Source organism: Myotis nattereri, assembly GCF_964212035.1.
Source record: "Myotis nattereri genome assembly, chromosome: X".
NCBI classification, from domain to species: Eukaryota; Metazoa; Chordata; class Mammalia; order Chiroptera; family Vespertilionidae; genus Myotis; species Myotis nattereri.
The window spans coordinates 13551020-13569536 of NC_138078.1; the positions used below are offsets into that span (position 1 = coordinate 13551020).

The window sequence follows — 18517 nt, forward strand, 5'->3', positions numbered from 1 at the left end:
AAAGATTTCTTAGGATAAAAAGAAAATAATTTTGTATTATGGTACAGGGAGAGATATTTCTCCCCTTGATTTGCTTTCTGAAAGATTTGTTCATTTCATTTTCCCTCAAAAAACTTGGGCAACTTGAATTTGTTAGGAAATCTGCATGTAATTGCAGATTAATAACCTACCCATTAATACCACATTAGTTCTTTGTGATTAATAGCATCTGTGTGAATGCTTAATGAATTAGTAATGAAGGACTATTTACTTTAAAGTGTCAAGAGAACATTCCATGTTAAAAAAGGCACTACCCATAACAGGAAAATTAATTATATGCTGGTTAGATAATAGCTTGTCACAGGCAAGATATGTTTGTTTGGAAAGCCTTATTGGTTTTGATATTTGCACTATGAAAGATACTTTCTAAAACATGCATGGACCTTTTAGTTTGTAAAATGAGAAGGGAATTTTTATCAACAATTAAGATAAATGCAGGAACTTAGGTTTATGAGAGAGAGAAGTGCGTGTGCGCACGCATGCACACACACAAATATGTGCTAGTGTTTTCACAAGTTTACCTGTGTCCTTAACCAGAGACTTCCTGTAGTGACCATTTATATTATTCTAAGTCAAACTGTTTCTATTACCTGCTGTCTATTCTGAATTCATAAGTCCACTTCCTCAAGGCCTAAATGATTTTTGTTACTAATTTTATTCCTTTAGCATATCATTTGTTTTCTCAGAGGCTCCTCACTTTAATTCTGTGATGTCGGCCATCATTGTTTATTTCTATCTTTGCCCTACATCCGAGGAAGTGAAGGTCAAGGAAATTATGTGACTTGCCCAAACCAGTCCAGCCATATCATTTGTCCCCCACAGATTATGGGTCTAACAATTCAAATGTCTCCCGTTTTAACCCAGGCGGAAAGAGCTACATGAGCAGAGTCTATGTCTAGCTGGTGCCTTTGAGGAAACCCAAGAAGGCCAGTGAGATTGGAGCTCAGAGTTAGAAGGGAAAAGGGACAAAAGATAAAACTAAAGAAAAAGGAGGGGCCAGAGTATGCAGGCCTTGTAGGTCATGTAAAGATTTTAGCCTCTGTCCTTAGGCAATGGGAAGCCATTTGTAAATGTCATGTCAAGGGCCTCTGTGAGTGATGTGCTTTGCCAGAGCACACTGGCTGCATGTGGAGAATGGCTTGGAGGAGGGAGTTGATGTATTGAGACCAATTCAGAAGGCCCCATCATGCTGTTCTGTTCTTTAGCTTGAGATCCAGACAAAAGTAGAGTTTGTTTTCCTTGTTACAGAAATCCCCAAGCATTATTGGGTATCCTTTTCTCTCTTTTTTCCCCAGTTCAGCAATGAAGGGTCATTGTCTCATCTCTGTAGCTCCTGTTTTTTTTTTTTAAACTTAGGTGTTTTCCAAACACCCCCAGACACCCAGCAGAAGCCTTTACGGAAGCCACAGCAGCAGCCAGTGGGTGTAGAAGTTAGCTCTCGACTCACTGGCTCTTTTGCCCTTTGGGTCCTCCAGTTGTGTCAAAGGTGCTTTTGCTTCCCCTCTTTTGGAGAAGAGGATTCTGGGTAGAGAAGGAAAGAGAGCCCAGTTCCCAATCCCTCACTGTCAGAAACCCAATTTTAGAGGAACAACATCCCTCCACCACACACTGTGGTTTGAACAGCCAAGAATAGAACCTTTGCTGCTCTCACCTCCTCTTGGGAGTGAAAAGGTGGGAGTGAAAACAGGGGTTAGTTGGGAAGTGGCTTTTTAAACCTATGTTTACAGTATTTTGATGCCGCTGTCATAGATGAGGGGAGGAATTGTGAAGTCTGCAGCTCAGATTTTTTAGGATTTCAGGGATGCAGTATTTATCCCACTCTTCCTCCTCATAGGGTGTGGTATAGGCTGGGATTGAAAATAGCTGCTCTGTGTTGTTTTTTTCCCTCCACTTTAGGAATCTTCCTGGCATAGTGCTACTTTTTCCCCCCCTCTTGAACAAGTGAATTGACCATCATCTCAAACCCCTATTGCATTTTATCTTTGAGGAAGGTAAAGAACTTTTTATATCCTACCTATGAGTGAAATCATATGGTTCTTATCCTTTTCCATCTGACTTGTTTTATTTCACTTAGCACCATACTGTCAAGATCCATCCATGTTGTTGCAAATGGCAGTATTTCATCATTTTTGAAAGCAACAATCAAACCAACCAGACTCATAGACACAGACAACAGTATGGGATTACCAGAGGGAAGAGGGGATAGGGGAAGGTAGAAGATGGTAAAGAGGGGATAAATAGTGATGGAAGGATAATTGACTTGGGGTTGTGGACACACAATGCAATATACAGGAGATGTATTATAGAATTATATACCTGAAACTTACATAATGTTATTAATCATGTTACCCCAATAAATTTAATAAAAAAGAAGGGAACTTTTTAAAGCTGGGTTTTGCGAGATTGAGGAACTAAATTAGACCTAAATGGGCCAATGTAAGGAAAGTGTTCCAGAATTAAAAATAAGTAGTGATCTCCTTAAAGATTGTTGACATTGAACTAAAATGGAGCTGCAGAGTGAAAGCAGGAAAGAAAGGACAAAAGCTCCTTAATTTGACCTTAGGTTGGGTGGAGAATGGGGGAGGAGGGAATCTGGGCTGGTGATGTGTCCTGGGATCACAGGCATGAAAAAGAACTGGTGATAATTATCAACTATATCTTAATAAAGTTGGGGAAAGGAGGGCTGATGAGTACTGTTGCTTTAAAGTAGGGGTTCTCAAAGTGTGTTCCCTTGATCTGTAGCATTGACATTACCTAGGAGTTTGTTAGAAATGCAAATTCCTGGGCGCTACCCGGACCTATTGAATCAGGTATTCTGGCGGAAAAGACCCAAGACTGTTTTTTTTTAAATCCTCACCCGAGTCGCCCAGACTGGTTTGGCTCAGTGGATAGAGCGTTGGCCTGCGGACTCAAGGGTCCCGGGTTCGATTTCGGTCAAGGGCATGTACCTTGGTTGCAGGCACATTCCCAGTGGGGGGTATGCAGGAGGCAGCTGATCAATGTTTCTCTCTCATCGATGTTTCTGGCTCTCTATCCCTCTCCCTTCCTCTCTGTAAAAAATCAATAAAATATATTAAAAAAAATAAAATCCTCACCCGAGGATATTTTTTCCATTGAATTTTAGAGAGAGTGGAAGGGAGGAAGGATGGGGTGGAGAGAGGAAGAAAGAGAGAAACATCAATGTGAGAAGAGAGACACATTGATTGGTTGCCCCCTAAATGCACCCTGACTGGGGCCAGGAATAGAGTCTGCATCCCATTCATTCCCTTGACCAGGAATCAAACCCGAGACCCTTTGGTATGCGAGCCAACTGACAACCACTGGCCGGGACCCAACAGTGTGTTTTAACAAGCCCTTTTGATGATACTGATGCTGCATGCTCAAGTTTGGAATCCACTGGTTTAGACTAGGGCAGTGGTCGGCAAACTCATTAGTCAACAGAGCCAAATATCAACAGTACAACGATTGAAATTTCTTTTGAGAGCCAAATTTTTTAAACTTAAACTATATAGGTAGTTACATTGTTATTAACTTAATTAGGGTACTCCTAAGGCTTAGGAAGAGCCACACTCAAGGGGTCAAAGAGCCGCATGTGGCTCGAGAGCCGCAGTTTGCCTACCACGGGACTAGGACATTATGTGAAGTCCAGCCTTAGGGACCAGCTAACTTTGTTTTGTTCTAACCTTACCAGGCCTGCCATCTCTAGCGAGGTGCCTCAGGAGTGTGTCTCTGATCACAATAGGGTGATAGGGCAAAGGGGTTAGATGGCTCAGCGCAGAGTCACTCGACCACTGCAGAAAACAAGTCTCTATGTAAGTAGAGAAGGCCTTTCTTCCGGTTATGATTGAGAGAGCTGTCAAGAAAGTCCATGAGGGCAGTGCTGCCTCTGGTTTAGCCACTGGAGGCCTAGTTCTCACACAGGAAAGCAACTGGTGGAATTTTACTGGCTACTTGCTGGTGGAATGAACAGGAGTCCAAACCCAAGCTCTAACCTTTGCTAGCTGAGTTTCCTTGGATAAATTCTTACCGGTTTCTCACCTCTAGAATGCGGTTAAATACCTGCCTCTTAGGGTTGGTCAGGGATTAATGGAGGTCATACGCCTGGCTCAGAGCAGGTACTTAATAAATGAATGCTGTCACCATTGGGTCCTTGGATATCTGAGGACTGCTCAGGAAGGACCACTACAGGGGGTATATAACCACACAGATGGCCTTTTCCTTGTAATGTTAAGATGGTAGGAATAGGAGGCAGGGAAAATATAATTAGGGGTTTTATTATAGGCCAAAAACCGAAGGTGGATTTTAATGACTTTAAGTTCAGCCCAGGCCTTACATTGAATTACCCGCTAAGATACAAATTATGTAAGTAGGAAGGTTAATTTTACGAGTTAAAATATATTGGCAAATTCATTGTAATAACATGCTATCAAAGAGTAATGTTAGAATTTAAATTATTTTGAGGTATAACCCTGATAAGTATAATCCTTAGAACTTCTCTTATGCGTGAACATAATAAAAAAGTTACCTTCTGTTAGACTATTGTAGTATCTGGCAGTTTTATAAAATTGATTTCATTATGGACAAAGAGGTCTTTTGTGTTAAACGGGGGATATTTTTATGTTATTTGCTAACCCATGATTTAGATTGATGAGTTAGAGGCTTTTGATTCCCCTACAATAATCTCTGCCCCCTTTTCTTTTTTTTGACAGACTTCTTTTTTTAAAAAAATCTTTATCTGCCCCCTTTTCTTAGGCTGATGCCAATAATTATCATTTATAGGATGATCATAAAAAACGAACAGAGAAAAGACTTCTGACAGGTTCTCTCCTTATCCTTAGGTGGGGGATTTCCAGAAGAATGAGAAATATCAGCTTTTATTGTCTTTTCAGTACGTCAGACAGACTCAGTTAATCCCATGCTTGACTGGCTGTGGGGCCCAGGAACTGCAGAGTTGAGTTTCACACAATTCATGTGAAAACTTGAGAGCTATGGGAGCCACAGACCATGACTTAGTTAACTTGAATTTTATTTTTTAATGAGAATAACACCGGGCTTTGCAAGCTGATTTAAAGTCTCCAGGTTTAACTCCATACAAGTTTAATACCTTGCATGTGTGCGTTAGAAAAATGAAGCCTTTCAATGCAGTAAATAAACTGAGGAGCCTGGAAACCAAATTGAAGTCTGTAGCCCGGAAAATCAACAAGGACTAAAAATAGTAAGATTAGAGGCGACATTCAACCATGTACCATCCGAAGGTGGTTTTTTAGTACCACCAAAGGAGAAAGCAGGCCATGATATGATAGGTTTAAAAAATATACATGTCTAGAGAACATTCTGTTCATTATGTAGGTGTGGAAGGGCACACCTTTCCTTAAACATGTAGATTTGGTTTTCCAAACTTGGTATTTTTCATACCTTTTCTCTCATTAGAATTAAGAGGACACTCCCCCTGATTTCTAATATACTCTGAATTGAGGAATCACCTTGATGACATTTGACATGAACGTTTTAGACTGCAATTACTGCTTCTGTAAAGCAAATCAGGCAAGCAGCTCCAGCATTTATTGTCTTTCAGCAAGTAGCCAGATGATTTCCTGTATAACAGGTATATAGGAGTGCAGAGTCTGGGAAAGGACACAAAGGAGCCTATGTTGAAAGAATTCCTATTATCTGGAGCCATCTCATTAAAATGGCTTCAGCTCAACAATGAGATTCTTGGTAGGTGTTTGTTCAAAGGCCTAAAACATTATGCATGTGGGATTTTTGAAAACTATTAGTTGAGAAGGTGCTAAATATTGCAGAATCTTCAAATGACTGCCTTGAGCTCTCACCTTACCAGGGGAGTGTCAACTCTTAAGGAGTCTCATTCTTTTTCCTTGGGAATTGCCTCTTCCTATTACAGAACTCTAAATAAAGAGCCTGTCTGAGCAGGAGAAGTGAATTGAGTGAATAGAATGGATAGTCCTATCTGGCTCCTGCACTTAAGGAAGTTGAATGTTAACTAAGAATCCGCCCCCTGCCCCTTCCTTAGTGGAGAAGTAGAAGTGGATGATTAAGCTGAGACCATTGGTAAACCCAAATGGGGCTGAGTGGAAAAGGTGAAGGGATTATACAAACAAACAATTTATAGGCAATCAACAAATAGTATGATGATTGCCAAAGGGAAAGGGGAGAGGGGGGTGGTAGAAGAAGGTAAATGGAGGATCAATGGTGATGGAAGGAAAACTGACTTGGGGTGGTGAACACAATAAAATAAAAATGATATATTGTAGAATTGTACCCCTGAAACCTATATAATTTTATTAATCAATGTCACCTCAATGAATTCAATTAAAAACAAAACAAAAAACAACCCCTGCCCTAGCTGGTTTGGCTCAGTGGATAGAGCGTCAGCCTGCGGACTGAAGGGTCCCGAGTTTGATTCCGGTCAAGGGCACATGCCTGGGTTGCGGGCTTGATCCCCAGTGGGGGATGTGCAGGAGGCAGCCAATCAATGGTTCTCTCTCATCATTGATGTTTCTATCTCTCCCTCTCCCTTCCTCTATGAAATCAATAAAGATATATTAAAAAAACAAAAAAACAACCCCTGCTGTTCATGAAAACAGATGAGCTCTTAAATTTCATTGTATGACCTAGGGACTAAAATGTGAGAAAAGGAGATTATGGATGTTAGCATAATCAGGACATTGTTGATTATAAAAAGAATAAGTCAGTCTAATTTCTCACAGTTCCTTTCCAGTGTGATAAAAACTCTCTCTCAGACTTTCCTTGTCAGGATTTCAACTAGGGCAAATATGCATTGGACATCAACAATGCAAGCATTAAGCCCTGGGCATTCAAAGATGAATGTGATCCAGCCCCTGCGCTAGAGAGTACTCGATCTCATAGAAAATAGCCATTGTTAATGTAAATTTTATGCACCAAAAGTATTTTTTGGTGATAATATTTGAGGTCCAGTGATCAAAAATACCTTCTCTATTGAAATTCTCACATAACTCATTCTCTGTGAGGCCAGGCTTGTGTTAAAAGGCACGGCTGTCCACACCATGGGCAAAAACAGATTTTATATGGATTATAGATATAAATGTGAAACTATAAGAATTCTAGGGGAAAACCTAAGAGAATATCTTAATGACCTCAGGGCAGGCAAAGATTTCTTAAATAGGACACAAAATATGCTAACCATAGACGGAAAAAAGTGGGCAAATTAGGCTACATTAAAATAAAGAATGTTAGTTCATCCCATGATACCATTAATAAAATGAAGTCTATGAAATGGGAGAAGATTTCGCAATATAAATATTCAACAAAGGACTTGTGTTGATAAAATTGATAAAAGGTAGATTACCCAAAAAGAATATGGGAAATAGACTTGAGTAAGGTGACTTGGAGTAAGAGGATGTTGGTTGCCTTGATTGGAGTTAGTGACTGGAAGGGAGCACAAGAGGCTTCTGAGATTCTGGTCATAATATCTGTTATGTGGGTGTGTTTACTTTGTGGAAGTCCTGCAAATTATGTACTTTTCTGTAATTTCATTGAAAGTGTTTACATAACAAAGAAAATGCCTTGTTTCCAGGAGGAACAAAATATTCTCAGAGGTTAACACTGACTGCAAATTATCCCTCCCCATGGAGCATTGCCTCTACTGTGAAAGCAAAGGAAGTGTTGAGAGCATGGGTTTTGCAAGGTGGCCAGGGCAGGTTCAATTTGTGGAATCATCCTACACACAGAGTGGTTACAATATCCTAAGAAAGGAGGAGGAAAGACCATTTATGGAGGAAGCACTAGAAATAAGGTTGATTGCTTTACAATTTGGGGCATGGCTGACTCAGCCTGTAATCCTGTTTAAGCCACCATTGATGGATCACCTATCATGTGTCCGGGTGTTGAAACAGGCACTTTCTGTGCATTAAAATGTTTGATTCTTACCGCAACCCTGGGAGGTAGGCACTATACTTATCCAAATTTGCAGATGAAGAAACTGAGGCTTAAAGAACCTGCTCAAGTTCTAGCTGGAACATAGTGGCAAGCTGCAACTGGAACCCATGTCTGTGCCATTTGAAAGCTCACCTCCTTTATATGTCTGTTATGTTGCCTTTAAAAATTGTATTTGATTGAGCATACTGACAAGAAAAAAATACATAATATATGTAATGTTTAAATTTGATGACCAGAAACACTTTGAAATCAATTTTAAAGTCTGAGATTTACTGCACTACAGGTTTTTTAATGAACTGGAATTTTCCTTTTCTGTTGTAACATGATTAGGAATAACTGGATACGGGGTGGATGGAGGACTGAGAAATCATCCAGGAAACAAGTCAGATTATTATAGGAATGCCCTTGTATGGGTGACCCACGAGCCCTTCTCTGTGCATTAGGGACATTTTAATAATCTGAGCAATTGCCTTTGATAGGCATACTTTGTTTTCTGCTTATTAATGACTCCCTAGGCTAGATTTTATTTCTCTTACCACTAATTCAGATACAGAGATAGATTAAATGGATGCTGCTAACTGATCGCTACATCACTGTCTGCATATCAATGCTCTGCCTGCTTGGGTATGAAGAGAAAGAGAGAAGGAAAAGGGTAAGCCAGATATTCGTGGTAGCTGAATTTGTTTTAAAAGACAAATTCTGGAACAGAATTGTGAGATATACAAATTATTGATATTTGTGCATGGTTAGCTTTTTGGGATTGCCCTACTTAGCATACACATGTCTTTTTTCCTTCTTCTGATACAGAATGGCTTTGTGTCCACTCAGGTAGATATATAATACTTTGAGTTCTTTTGCTGCTGTGTTTTTTTTTTGCTTATTTGTTTGTTTGTTTTTAGGGCCTTCATGTTTGCAGCCTATGGAGTGTTTATAGCGTTGGAATAATATCACATCTCTAAATGAAATTTGGAGATGTGGAAATTATTCCAAACGTGTCTCCCCAACAATCCAGTCAGTGGCCGTGGAAGCAATATGGTGGAAAGGCACATGATCTGATTTGAATAGAAATATATATGGGTATGGTTTTAGAGCTTTCTGTTTACTAAAAAAAAAAAAACTCCCTTCTTTATCCTTGGGGCTAGTTATTCCACGTTTATTGCTGTGTAATACACAAGAAAGAAGCACTATACAAGTTGAAATAATTGAAAACACCCACATCCAACTCAATTTATTTTATTTGAATCCATCTAGTTACATGGACTTGTTTGACATACTGCAGATGCTTAAAAAACCTGGACAGGAGCTCTGGATTGCTTTTCTCTTATTTTTGAAATGTAGAACTTCTAGTTTAGAAGTCGCTTCCTCTTCAGAGAATATGTAATTATTTATTAATTTGATTAGCTCTGTACATTGTGCTTTGAAGCAATTCAGAGTACTGTAGGAGCATCTGTTGTAACGTCATTTGGAGGCTGCTACATTTCAGAAATAACCCCCAAATGCTTTGATAATACCAGTTTGACATAGATCAATAGAGGCAGTGCCACGGTGCTGCATAAGGATTCTTTGTCTTGGCTTAGTGTTGGTAAATTGATACTCTCAAGTATATAACCAAGGTGGTCTTTTTGAAGGAGGGTAGCTTTTTATTGAATTTTGGTTTTCCTCCTTCCTTGAAATAGTGACAACTGTCATTTTCCTCCTTCAAACAATAGCATCAGTGATTTTGTAAATAGAAAGTCATTTTCCAGGCAGGCTTATGTCTATGCTGGCAACCATTTTATACACATGGCCTTATTTAAATGGCCAGGACTTCAAATGTGTAAATGGACAAGTTTTTAGGCAATTTGGTTAGGCTTTCTAATCTCGCCTCTCCATTTCCTGTCTAAACAACTTCTCCCATGTCCACAGCATGTTTATACAACATTGAATAAAACTTCTAATGGGAAATATCTTCCAGGTGACCTCCCTGAGAGGCTGGACTGTGAAGAAACCTTAAGAAACCCGACCCTGATGAAATTGCCTCCGTTGAGAATATTACTCGGTGCAGAAACAAGGAACAGAATTTAGTTATTTTTGGTTCTTGAATAAATGAATTCTGTTTCTTTTTGTGTAGGTGGCAGAAAACATTAACCCCTGCATAAGGTCCCGTCTCAGTTGGAAATTGAACTTTTGGTTTCTTTGAGTCAGTAGAACCTTTGAGAAAATAATGTTAAATTGTTTTTATTTGAACTTCAAGCAAGCTGGAATCGGCTCTGCTGTCTGCCTATCTTTTATAGAAGTCTTTTTTCTAGGGTTGTCTGTCTTTACATCTAATTTTCTGGAGGCGGAGACTGTGATTATCAAGTGACCTCCCACTCAGCACTATATGTGGGTGGATACTAATAAATCCTTTCTTAACCTTCTAGCACTTTTGGAGAAATCAATCAGTAGAAGGCGGGACACCGAAGCCATACAGAAAGCCAAAATCCTTTATTCATCTTGCATGAATGAGAGTGAGTAATCTATAATAATAAAAGCATAATATGCTAATTAGACCAGACAGCCAAATGTACTTCCAAATAAAGCCGCAGCAGCTTCGAGGGCCGAGGGCAGGCAGCCGTGGTGGCCGGCAGCGGCAGGATGATGGGGGTGGCGCCTTCCCCTGATCAGCCCGGTTGCCTCCCGCAGAGGGAGGCCAGAGTGGGGAGCGGGCCTAAGCCGCCAGTAGGACATCCCCTGAGGGCTCCCAAACTGTGAGACGGGGCAGGCTGGGCTGAGGGACTGCTCCTCCATGCATGAATTTTCATGCATTGGGCCTCTAGTAAATCAATAAAGAAATAAAGAAAAATAAATAAAATATTTAACACCCCTATTCTTCAGAGTTCTTTTAATGTTTAAAGATATTATTTAAGAAAAGGAACAATTCTCAAAAACTGGGTTTTGACTAGCCCTGCCCTGTCTTAATGTTCTCTTGCTGGTTTGATGGAGAAAATGATTCTATTTCTATGGCTTGGATTCTTTAGGTATCAGTTACTCTGTGAGACATTTGGGTGAGATCAGAAGGTCAAACCCCACTATATGTGGTACAGAAACCAGAATCTAGAGGCCAGGTCTGGTCCGAGAAGGAACCTGGGAGAGAGGGCACTTGGGAGTATTGCTAGTCCCCTAAGGACCTACTCGGGCCTAGAGAAATCCAGATTCCCAGGCAGGCCAGGCTCCTGCTTCTCCATCAGCCTGAGAGTAATCTGTTGGTTGTCTTAGGCATGTCTCCGTATCTTGGGTCTGATTGGAGTTAAAAGAGATACATAATTTTATCTCGTCTGCTCTTTCAAGGTCATTGCAGAAAGAAGCCAGTGCTTCTGGGAAGTGTGTTAACTTGTTTAGGATTTTGGGTATTATTCAGTGAGCTAGACGAGAGCAGAAAAAGTTGATGAAAAAGTCTGAAGCATTAGTTCACTTTTATTGGGGTGTGATTGGCTTTATTGAGCAGTTGCTTTTACCTAGGGTTGTTCCTTAGCATTGCAGAGTATTATCAGCCTAACATCGCCCATTGCCTGGGGTCAGTGTAGTAAGTCCATCTTTCATAGTAGGGAATATCCAGCAGGTTCCCTAGTCAGCTCTTCTGGCAAGAATACCAGGTTTAGACAGTGACATTGCTGTGTGAGTCATAGGTAGCTCTGTCTCTGGTTATCTTCAGTCTACGGCACCTCTCCATAACAGCTGAAATGTTAAGTTGGAGTCTTACGGGAATTTTCTCTTGAGAAGATACCTTTGCATTCTAGCTTGGAAATCCAGTTTGCAATTCTAACTCTCCCTTAATCTTTTTTTCCCTTTCAGAAGCGATCGAAAAGGCAGATGCCAAGCCATTGCTACACATCCTGCGGCACTCACCTTTTCGCTGGCCTGTGCTCGAGTCTAATATCGGTCCTGAAGGGGTTTGGTCAGAGAGAAAGTTCAGCCTTCTTCAGACACTTGCAACGTTTCGTGGTCAATACAGCAATTCTGTATTTATCCGTTTGTATGTGTCCCCTGATGACAAGGCATCCAATGAACACATCTTGAAGGTATAGTGAAGACTTGGTCATCCCGTTTGTTCTGTCCAAGGTTAGCTTTTTGGGGTGCTTCCTAGGGAAAGAGACTCATACTACCTTAGTGAAATGATAAGGAAAAATTATGTTAAACATTAGGATCTAGAGCAGTGGTTCTCAACCTTCCTAATGCTGCGACCCTTTAATACAGTTCCTCATGTTGTGGTGACCCCCAATTTCATTGTTACAAATTAAACATAATTAAAGCATAGTGATTAATCACAAAAACAATATGTAATTATATATGTGTTTTCCGATGGTCTTAGGCGACTCCTGTGAAAGGGTCGTTCGACCCCCAAAGGGGTCGCGACCCACAGGTTGAGAACCTCTGATCTAGAGTATTACCCCCTTCACAGATGTGCAGACTGTAAATCATGAACAAACCAGTTTTATTAGCCTTTTAAGAAGCTAGTGAGCAAGTTAATTTCAAGTGATCTGTGATCTGGCCCTCAATGTCTACTCTAAGCATGTGTGGGCACCTAAATTCCAGTGGGAAGAGATCTGCAAAGACTTCCTTCTTTTTTTTTCATTTAGCATGTTCTTTTTTTATTTTTCAATTATAGTTGACATTCAGTAGTATTTTATATTAGTTTCAGGTGAAGAGCATAGTGGTGAGACACATATAATTTGTGAACTGATCCCTCAATAAGTCTAGTACCCACTCTGCACCATACATACTTATTATGATACTAGAGGCCTGGTGCAAGAGATTCGTGCACTCTGGAGGGGGGGTCCCTCAGCCCAGCCTGCACCCTCTTGCAGTCCGGGAGCCCTCGGGGGATGTCCAACTGATGGCTTAGGCCTGCTCCCTAGCCTTAATGCTGCCATGGAGGCGGGAGAGGTTCCTGCCACCGCTGCTACACTTGCCAGCCATGAACCTAGCTTCTGGCTGAACGGGCACTCCCCCTGTGGGAGCGCACTGACCATTAGGGGGCAGCTCCTGCATTGATCGTCTGCCCCCTGGTGGTCAGTACACATCATAGTGATCAGTCGTTCTGCAGTTTGGTCGATTTGCATATTAGCCTTTTATTATATAGGATTATTGTGCAAAGACTTTCTGAACTCTCTTCTTCCCCTCACCTTCTCATTCCCCTGACAAAGGAGAGAACACATGCCATGATTCCTTGTTCTTCCATCACTAAAGCCTTCTTGCATATATGCCTAAAATTTCATTGTCAAATTCAGTCTGAATCTCTTCCTTTCCTTTCATAAGATAAAGTGAAACTTGTTCCAAGTGCTTGGCTTGCATTTTCTATTGGGAGAGTAAGCATCCCTTCTCTTCCAAGGAATGGGCCACACAGACATACCTTGACACAGATTGGTAAAATCAGGAGACTACCAACAATGAAAGATTCATTAATAAAAGAGCTTGGCAAGACTTCAAATAACATTTCTCAAAATGTTTTGCTTTGATTCTACCATTTTTTTGCCTCCTCAGTTACTTTGAATAATAATGAAAATTTTATTGAGCTACTGCTTCCTCCCTCCCAGTTCTGTCCTTTTTTGAGCTAGAAAATATTAATAATATATTTATATTCAAATCAGAAGTATAAAACTTTTAGAGTGTATTACCCTTTCCTGATATATCAACTTTTTAAAATCCACATTCAGGAATTAATTTGTTTTATTTTTATTTTTTGTTAATCCTCACCTGAGGATATTTTCCCATTGATTTTTAGAGAGAGTGGAAGAGATGGGGAGAGACATAGAGTAACATCGATGTGAGAGAAGACACATCAATTGGTTGCCTCCCGCATGTGCTCCAACCAGGGCTGGGGATCGAGCCTGCAACCAAGGTACATGCCCTTGACCAGAATCGAACTTGGGACCCTTCATTCCACCGATAGATACTCTATCCACTGAGCCAAATCAACTTGGGCTAGAGTTTATTTTTTTTTTATTTATACCAAGCAGCTGGCAATTTTTTTCTGGAAAGGATCAGATGTAAATATTTTGGGCTGTGTGAGCCATGGCATCTCTGTCTCAACTGCTCAACTCTGCTTTTGTACCTGGGAAAGCAGCTGTAGACATGAGTGGGTGTGTGGCTGGTTGGCCTGCAGGCCGTAGTTTTCCCATATCTACCAACAGTGGAAGTCTTTAGACACTGAAAGAATTCCCATCTACTCAAGAGAAAACTCTTCGTTCCAGTGACAGCTGTTATTTCCATGCTGGGTGATAAACAACACAGCACTGACACATATTCTAATGCTATCAGGGCAAGGCATGCTGTGTAAGACACAATGATGGTAATGGTCCAATTGACCTCTGCCTTGTGTCAATAGATTACTCTCTTTTAAAAACAAACAGAACAGCTTATGAACCCATCAACAGCCTGATGTTCTCCACCCCTGTCTTAGAGCATGACCAGGCAACTGGTCAGAACCATTTGGTTCAATTTTTGTAACCAACGTAACACTCAGATTTCAAATTCAGGTATGTGAGAAATGGGCATTTTCTTTAGTCAATTTCATCAATGACTGAGCTCCCACCCCACCTTTTAGTGGGAAATTGAACCAGTCTAGTCACTTCCCTACCTCCTGGTTGCCCCATTTCTCAGCCTTCTTCTTGGCTACTGGGAGATCCTCCAATCATCAGTTACCTGTTTCTGAAAATAAACCCACTATCCCAGTTCATGTTGCCCTTCAAGTGTGCGTCTCTGCTGCTGGGGCCCTGGGCCCTCACTCCCTCTCAGATCCTGCCACCTTCTAGGGACATTGATTGGTCCCTCTGCTCAGGAGACATTTTGACTTCTTTGGCTACCTAGAAGAACCTCTTTTTGCTTTGGGAGAAGTCTCCCTTACCTCAAACCATCCTCCCTCAATGTACTTAGACTTCCTTTTCCTCTGTGGTGAGATGGTACAGGATTTATCACAGGCTTAAAAGGTAGAAACATACAGAAAACAACAAAAGTTGATGCCCCCAATCCTTGTTGCATGTATTTGGGTTTATTTATGTAAGAGGATAACAAGAATGAAGATTTAAGGGATAGTGAAATACTTCAATATATGTGATCATGAGGGTTTGGAAGGCCAGGGTTGTCTCATCAGTATGTGTTACTGAAACATTGACTTAAACTCATCATCACTCAGTGGCCTGCTTTTGTCTGACTCATAGCAAAATCCGAAAGTATGACAAGGACAACCTCTCTTAGAAATGACGTTTCTCTCATTTCTTTGTCTGTCCTTTTCTTATATCATAATTTGTCAGATGCTTCTTTTTTTATTACTACTCTGCTTCCTGTCCTGAGGTTTATTGCAGTTGGAGAAAAACAATTCATATTTCCGTTCAATGTGTTGGGTTTCCCAAACAGATATTTTATTTTCAACTTGCAATATTCAGACATAAGAATTTAAAAAAACCAAACAAACCTCAAATAACATTGTCCTAATGTTGGCCTCTTGAGAAAGTCTTTTGCCTCAAGACTTTGTATGTTCCTAATGAGATTTAGTTGACAGACCTTATTTAATCTGTTTTGTGTATTTAAAATGTTCCCTAGAAACCATAACAATGTGACGGTTTAAAAAAGGTCAGGTAACTTCATTTTAATCATTGAGACTTTTACAATAAGTGGATTAAACTTCATTTCATCAGAGGGAAGCTTTGGCTCCCTTAATGTTGTCTACTCAATTTCCTTTCCTATGAGACTGAAGATCAAAAGATTCTTGAAGTGGTCCAAATCTAATTGAAATCCAAAACATCTTAATCATAATATTGTGTTTTGTGGTTCTGGCTTGCTTAAATTTTGGAAGAAATGGTGGTAGATTGGGAATTGCATTATGATGAAGCCAGGCTGGCCTGTGACTTGGTTGTTTTGAGCCAATTAGAGAAAAAGATTGAACACAAAAATTTGAGGGTTTTAGTAATACACACAGACAAAGTGAATGTTATGGAAGCATCCCCCCCCCGCCCCCCCGCATTGAAACAAGAGCAATATTTTTCTTAAAATTTTCATGACTTTGCTAACTCTTAATTTGGCCTTTGTAGAATTTGTTGCTTATAAAGAAGATTTTCATGGAAAACTATAACCCTATACATAGAAAATATTTAAGCTTATAGTAAAATGAAGAAGAAAATAGAGATAGACCCAAGCAATCTAGCATTGTATAAACTAATGATATAGGAATATGGGATCCGGTTTTTATTAAGATGCTACTAATTTTTTATTTGTCTTTTAGATTTCATATCCTGTTAATTTGACCTAACATTTTTATGTCTGAATCAAATTTAAATGAGAAAATCTGCTGTTGGGATCCACATAATTTAGCCTTTAGGCAGTTGTTGACATTCAAGAAAAAAATGACCATAGATTTAGAGAAAGTTCTTTATAAAATTTCGTTTTTAAATTTAATGTCATTAAATTCATTTTTTGTGATGCATGTGTCTATAAGTTTTGACAAATGCAGAGTCATGTAATCACCGTCATAATTAAGAAATAAAATAGTTTCATCACCACCACCCAAAATTACCTCATGTTGCCCCTTTGTAGTCAACCAGTTTCCTCATCCCCAAACCCCATTCTCTTTCCCTGTAGTTTTATCTTTTTCAGAATGTGATTAAAATTTTCCCATGTTAAGGCAAGTGTGCAGTAAACCTGATTCAGGGCCGACAGTGCCCTGCAACAACATAACCCAGGGCCAAAGGTGGAATCCCGCGGCCCAGTGAGGAATCGGGCTCCCTCCTCTCTGGTTGCAGGGTTTGTCACCTGAGAACCACTGCTGCCAAGTCATTGCAGCTTGGCAGCTCCTGCATTGAGCGTCTGCCCCCTGGTGGTCAGTGCACGTCATACCTACTGGCCAGTTGGATGGTTGCTAAGCCTTTTATATGTATATAGATTCATTATTGTATTTTCCATTTGAACAACTGTAAACCCATTTTTGCCCCATCCTGCATGTGATTTTTAAATACTTTTTCTGTAGCTTGTCTTTTTGTTCTCTTTCACAAAGCAGTATTTTTTAATGTTGATGAAGTCTAATTTATTTTTTCTTTTATGGATTGCAATTTTGCTGTCATGTCTAAGAATTCTTTGTCTTACCTCAGGTCACAAGATTTTCCCTTCTAGAAGTTTATAGTTTTTAGGTCTTGCATTTAAGTCTATGATTAATTTTGGATTAATTTTTGAGCTATGGGTGGAGGTTCTTTTTTTTTTTTTTTTTTTTGCATATGGATGTCGAGTTGTTCTAGCATGTTCTTGGAAAAAACTACCTTCTTCCCTTTGATCACCTTTAAAGTGCTGAAAGTTTTAATTCCAATGATTATGCTATACTTTTCCATAATAATTCTAGTTATTTTGTTTCCTATTATTTGTATTTTTATCACCTATCCTAACTGTCCAGGGAGGGTTCTAAATTTGTTAAGATTTCTCAAAATTATAATTTAAATCAATCCAACACAGTATTTTAGGGGTGGGGAAGTGGACAGTCTGTTCCATCCAGATGGGCATTTTGCAAAATACTGCGTGAGAGGAGTTCTGGATCTGGCAATAAGAGACAGTGATTCTATGAGCTCTGCTCAACCATGTTACCTTGGAAAACTCACATCACTTCTCTGGCTTTTGTCTCCACCCATCAAGTAAGGGGGCAAATCAGATAATCTCTAAGAACTATTCCCATTCAAATATCTTTGAGGTTATTTACTATTGATAGAACCTTGAAAGGGGTAGAAGCCATGAATTGGGGAAGCAGAGGCAAGTCTCTGATACTTCATAATATCTATCATTGCTGAAGTGTCTATTTACTGGTAGATCTGAGTGTACTGAGTTGTTTTTGTAATGGTAACACAAGTTCAAAATATGACTGGGATTCAGATCTCATGACTCTTCTTAACATGGTACATAATAATTTACAGTGCACGCAAAATACTTTGTTTTTATTTCAACAGCTGGACCAAGCAACGCTCTCCCTAGCTGTGAGGGAAGACTACCTTGACAATAGCACAGAAGCCAAATCTGTAAGTTTTATATTTCCACTCTGCACCTTGTCAGGCTGTTGATGGGTTCATAAGTTGTTCTAGAATTTCTGCCACTACTGGAAATGAGCAGTGTGGCATTTTTTTTTTTTTAAGAGAGAGTGGAGGAGAGAGGGAAAAACAGAGAGAAATATCAATGTGAGAGAAACACATCAATTGGTTGCCTCCTGCACGATCCCCGACCAGGGCCTGGGCCGGGGAGGAGCCTGCAACCTAGATATGTGCCCTTTTCCAGAATCGAACCCAGAATCCTTTGGTCCACAGGCTGATGTTCTATCCACTGAGCCAAACTGTCTAGGACAGCAGTGTGGCTATTTGATGACCGTATTTCCAATTAAGGAACGAAAGGCTTTTTATTCAGACATAAATGGCACTTCTGGAAGTCTGAGTATCAAGGCTGTACAAGTCCCCATGCTCAGTGCTCTCATGTTGGAGCTCGGGAGACAGCACACCCAAATGAAGTAACTAAGAAATTAGCTTGCAGTCATTCCTCAGAAGTACAGAGAGCTCAC

General features: G+C 40.1%; 1 protein-coding gene across 2 annotated transcripts in view; it reads left to right on the plus strand.

The window, feature by feature from the left end:
* PHEX (phosphate regulating endopeptidase X-linked) overlaps window positions 1-18517 on the plus strand; it is a gene marked incomplete at both ends in the record, with an annotated part of 199983 nt that overhangs the window by 26729 nt on the left and 154737 nt on the right. For both annotated transcript variants that reach the window (XM_081081267.1, XM_081081268.1), the window contains 3 exons: window positions 10380-10466; window positions 11791-12017; window positions 17919-17987. In XM_081081267.1, coding sequence (XP_080937393.1) covers window positions 10380-10466; window positions 11791-12017; window positions 17919-17987 — 383 coding nt within the window. The remainder of the gene's footprint in view (window positions 1-10379; window positions 10467-11790; window positions 12018-17918; window positions 17988-18517) is intronic.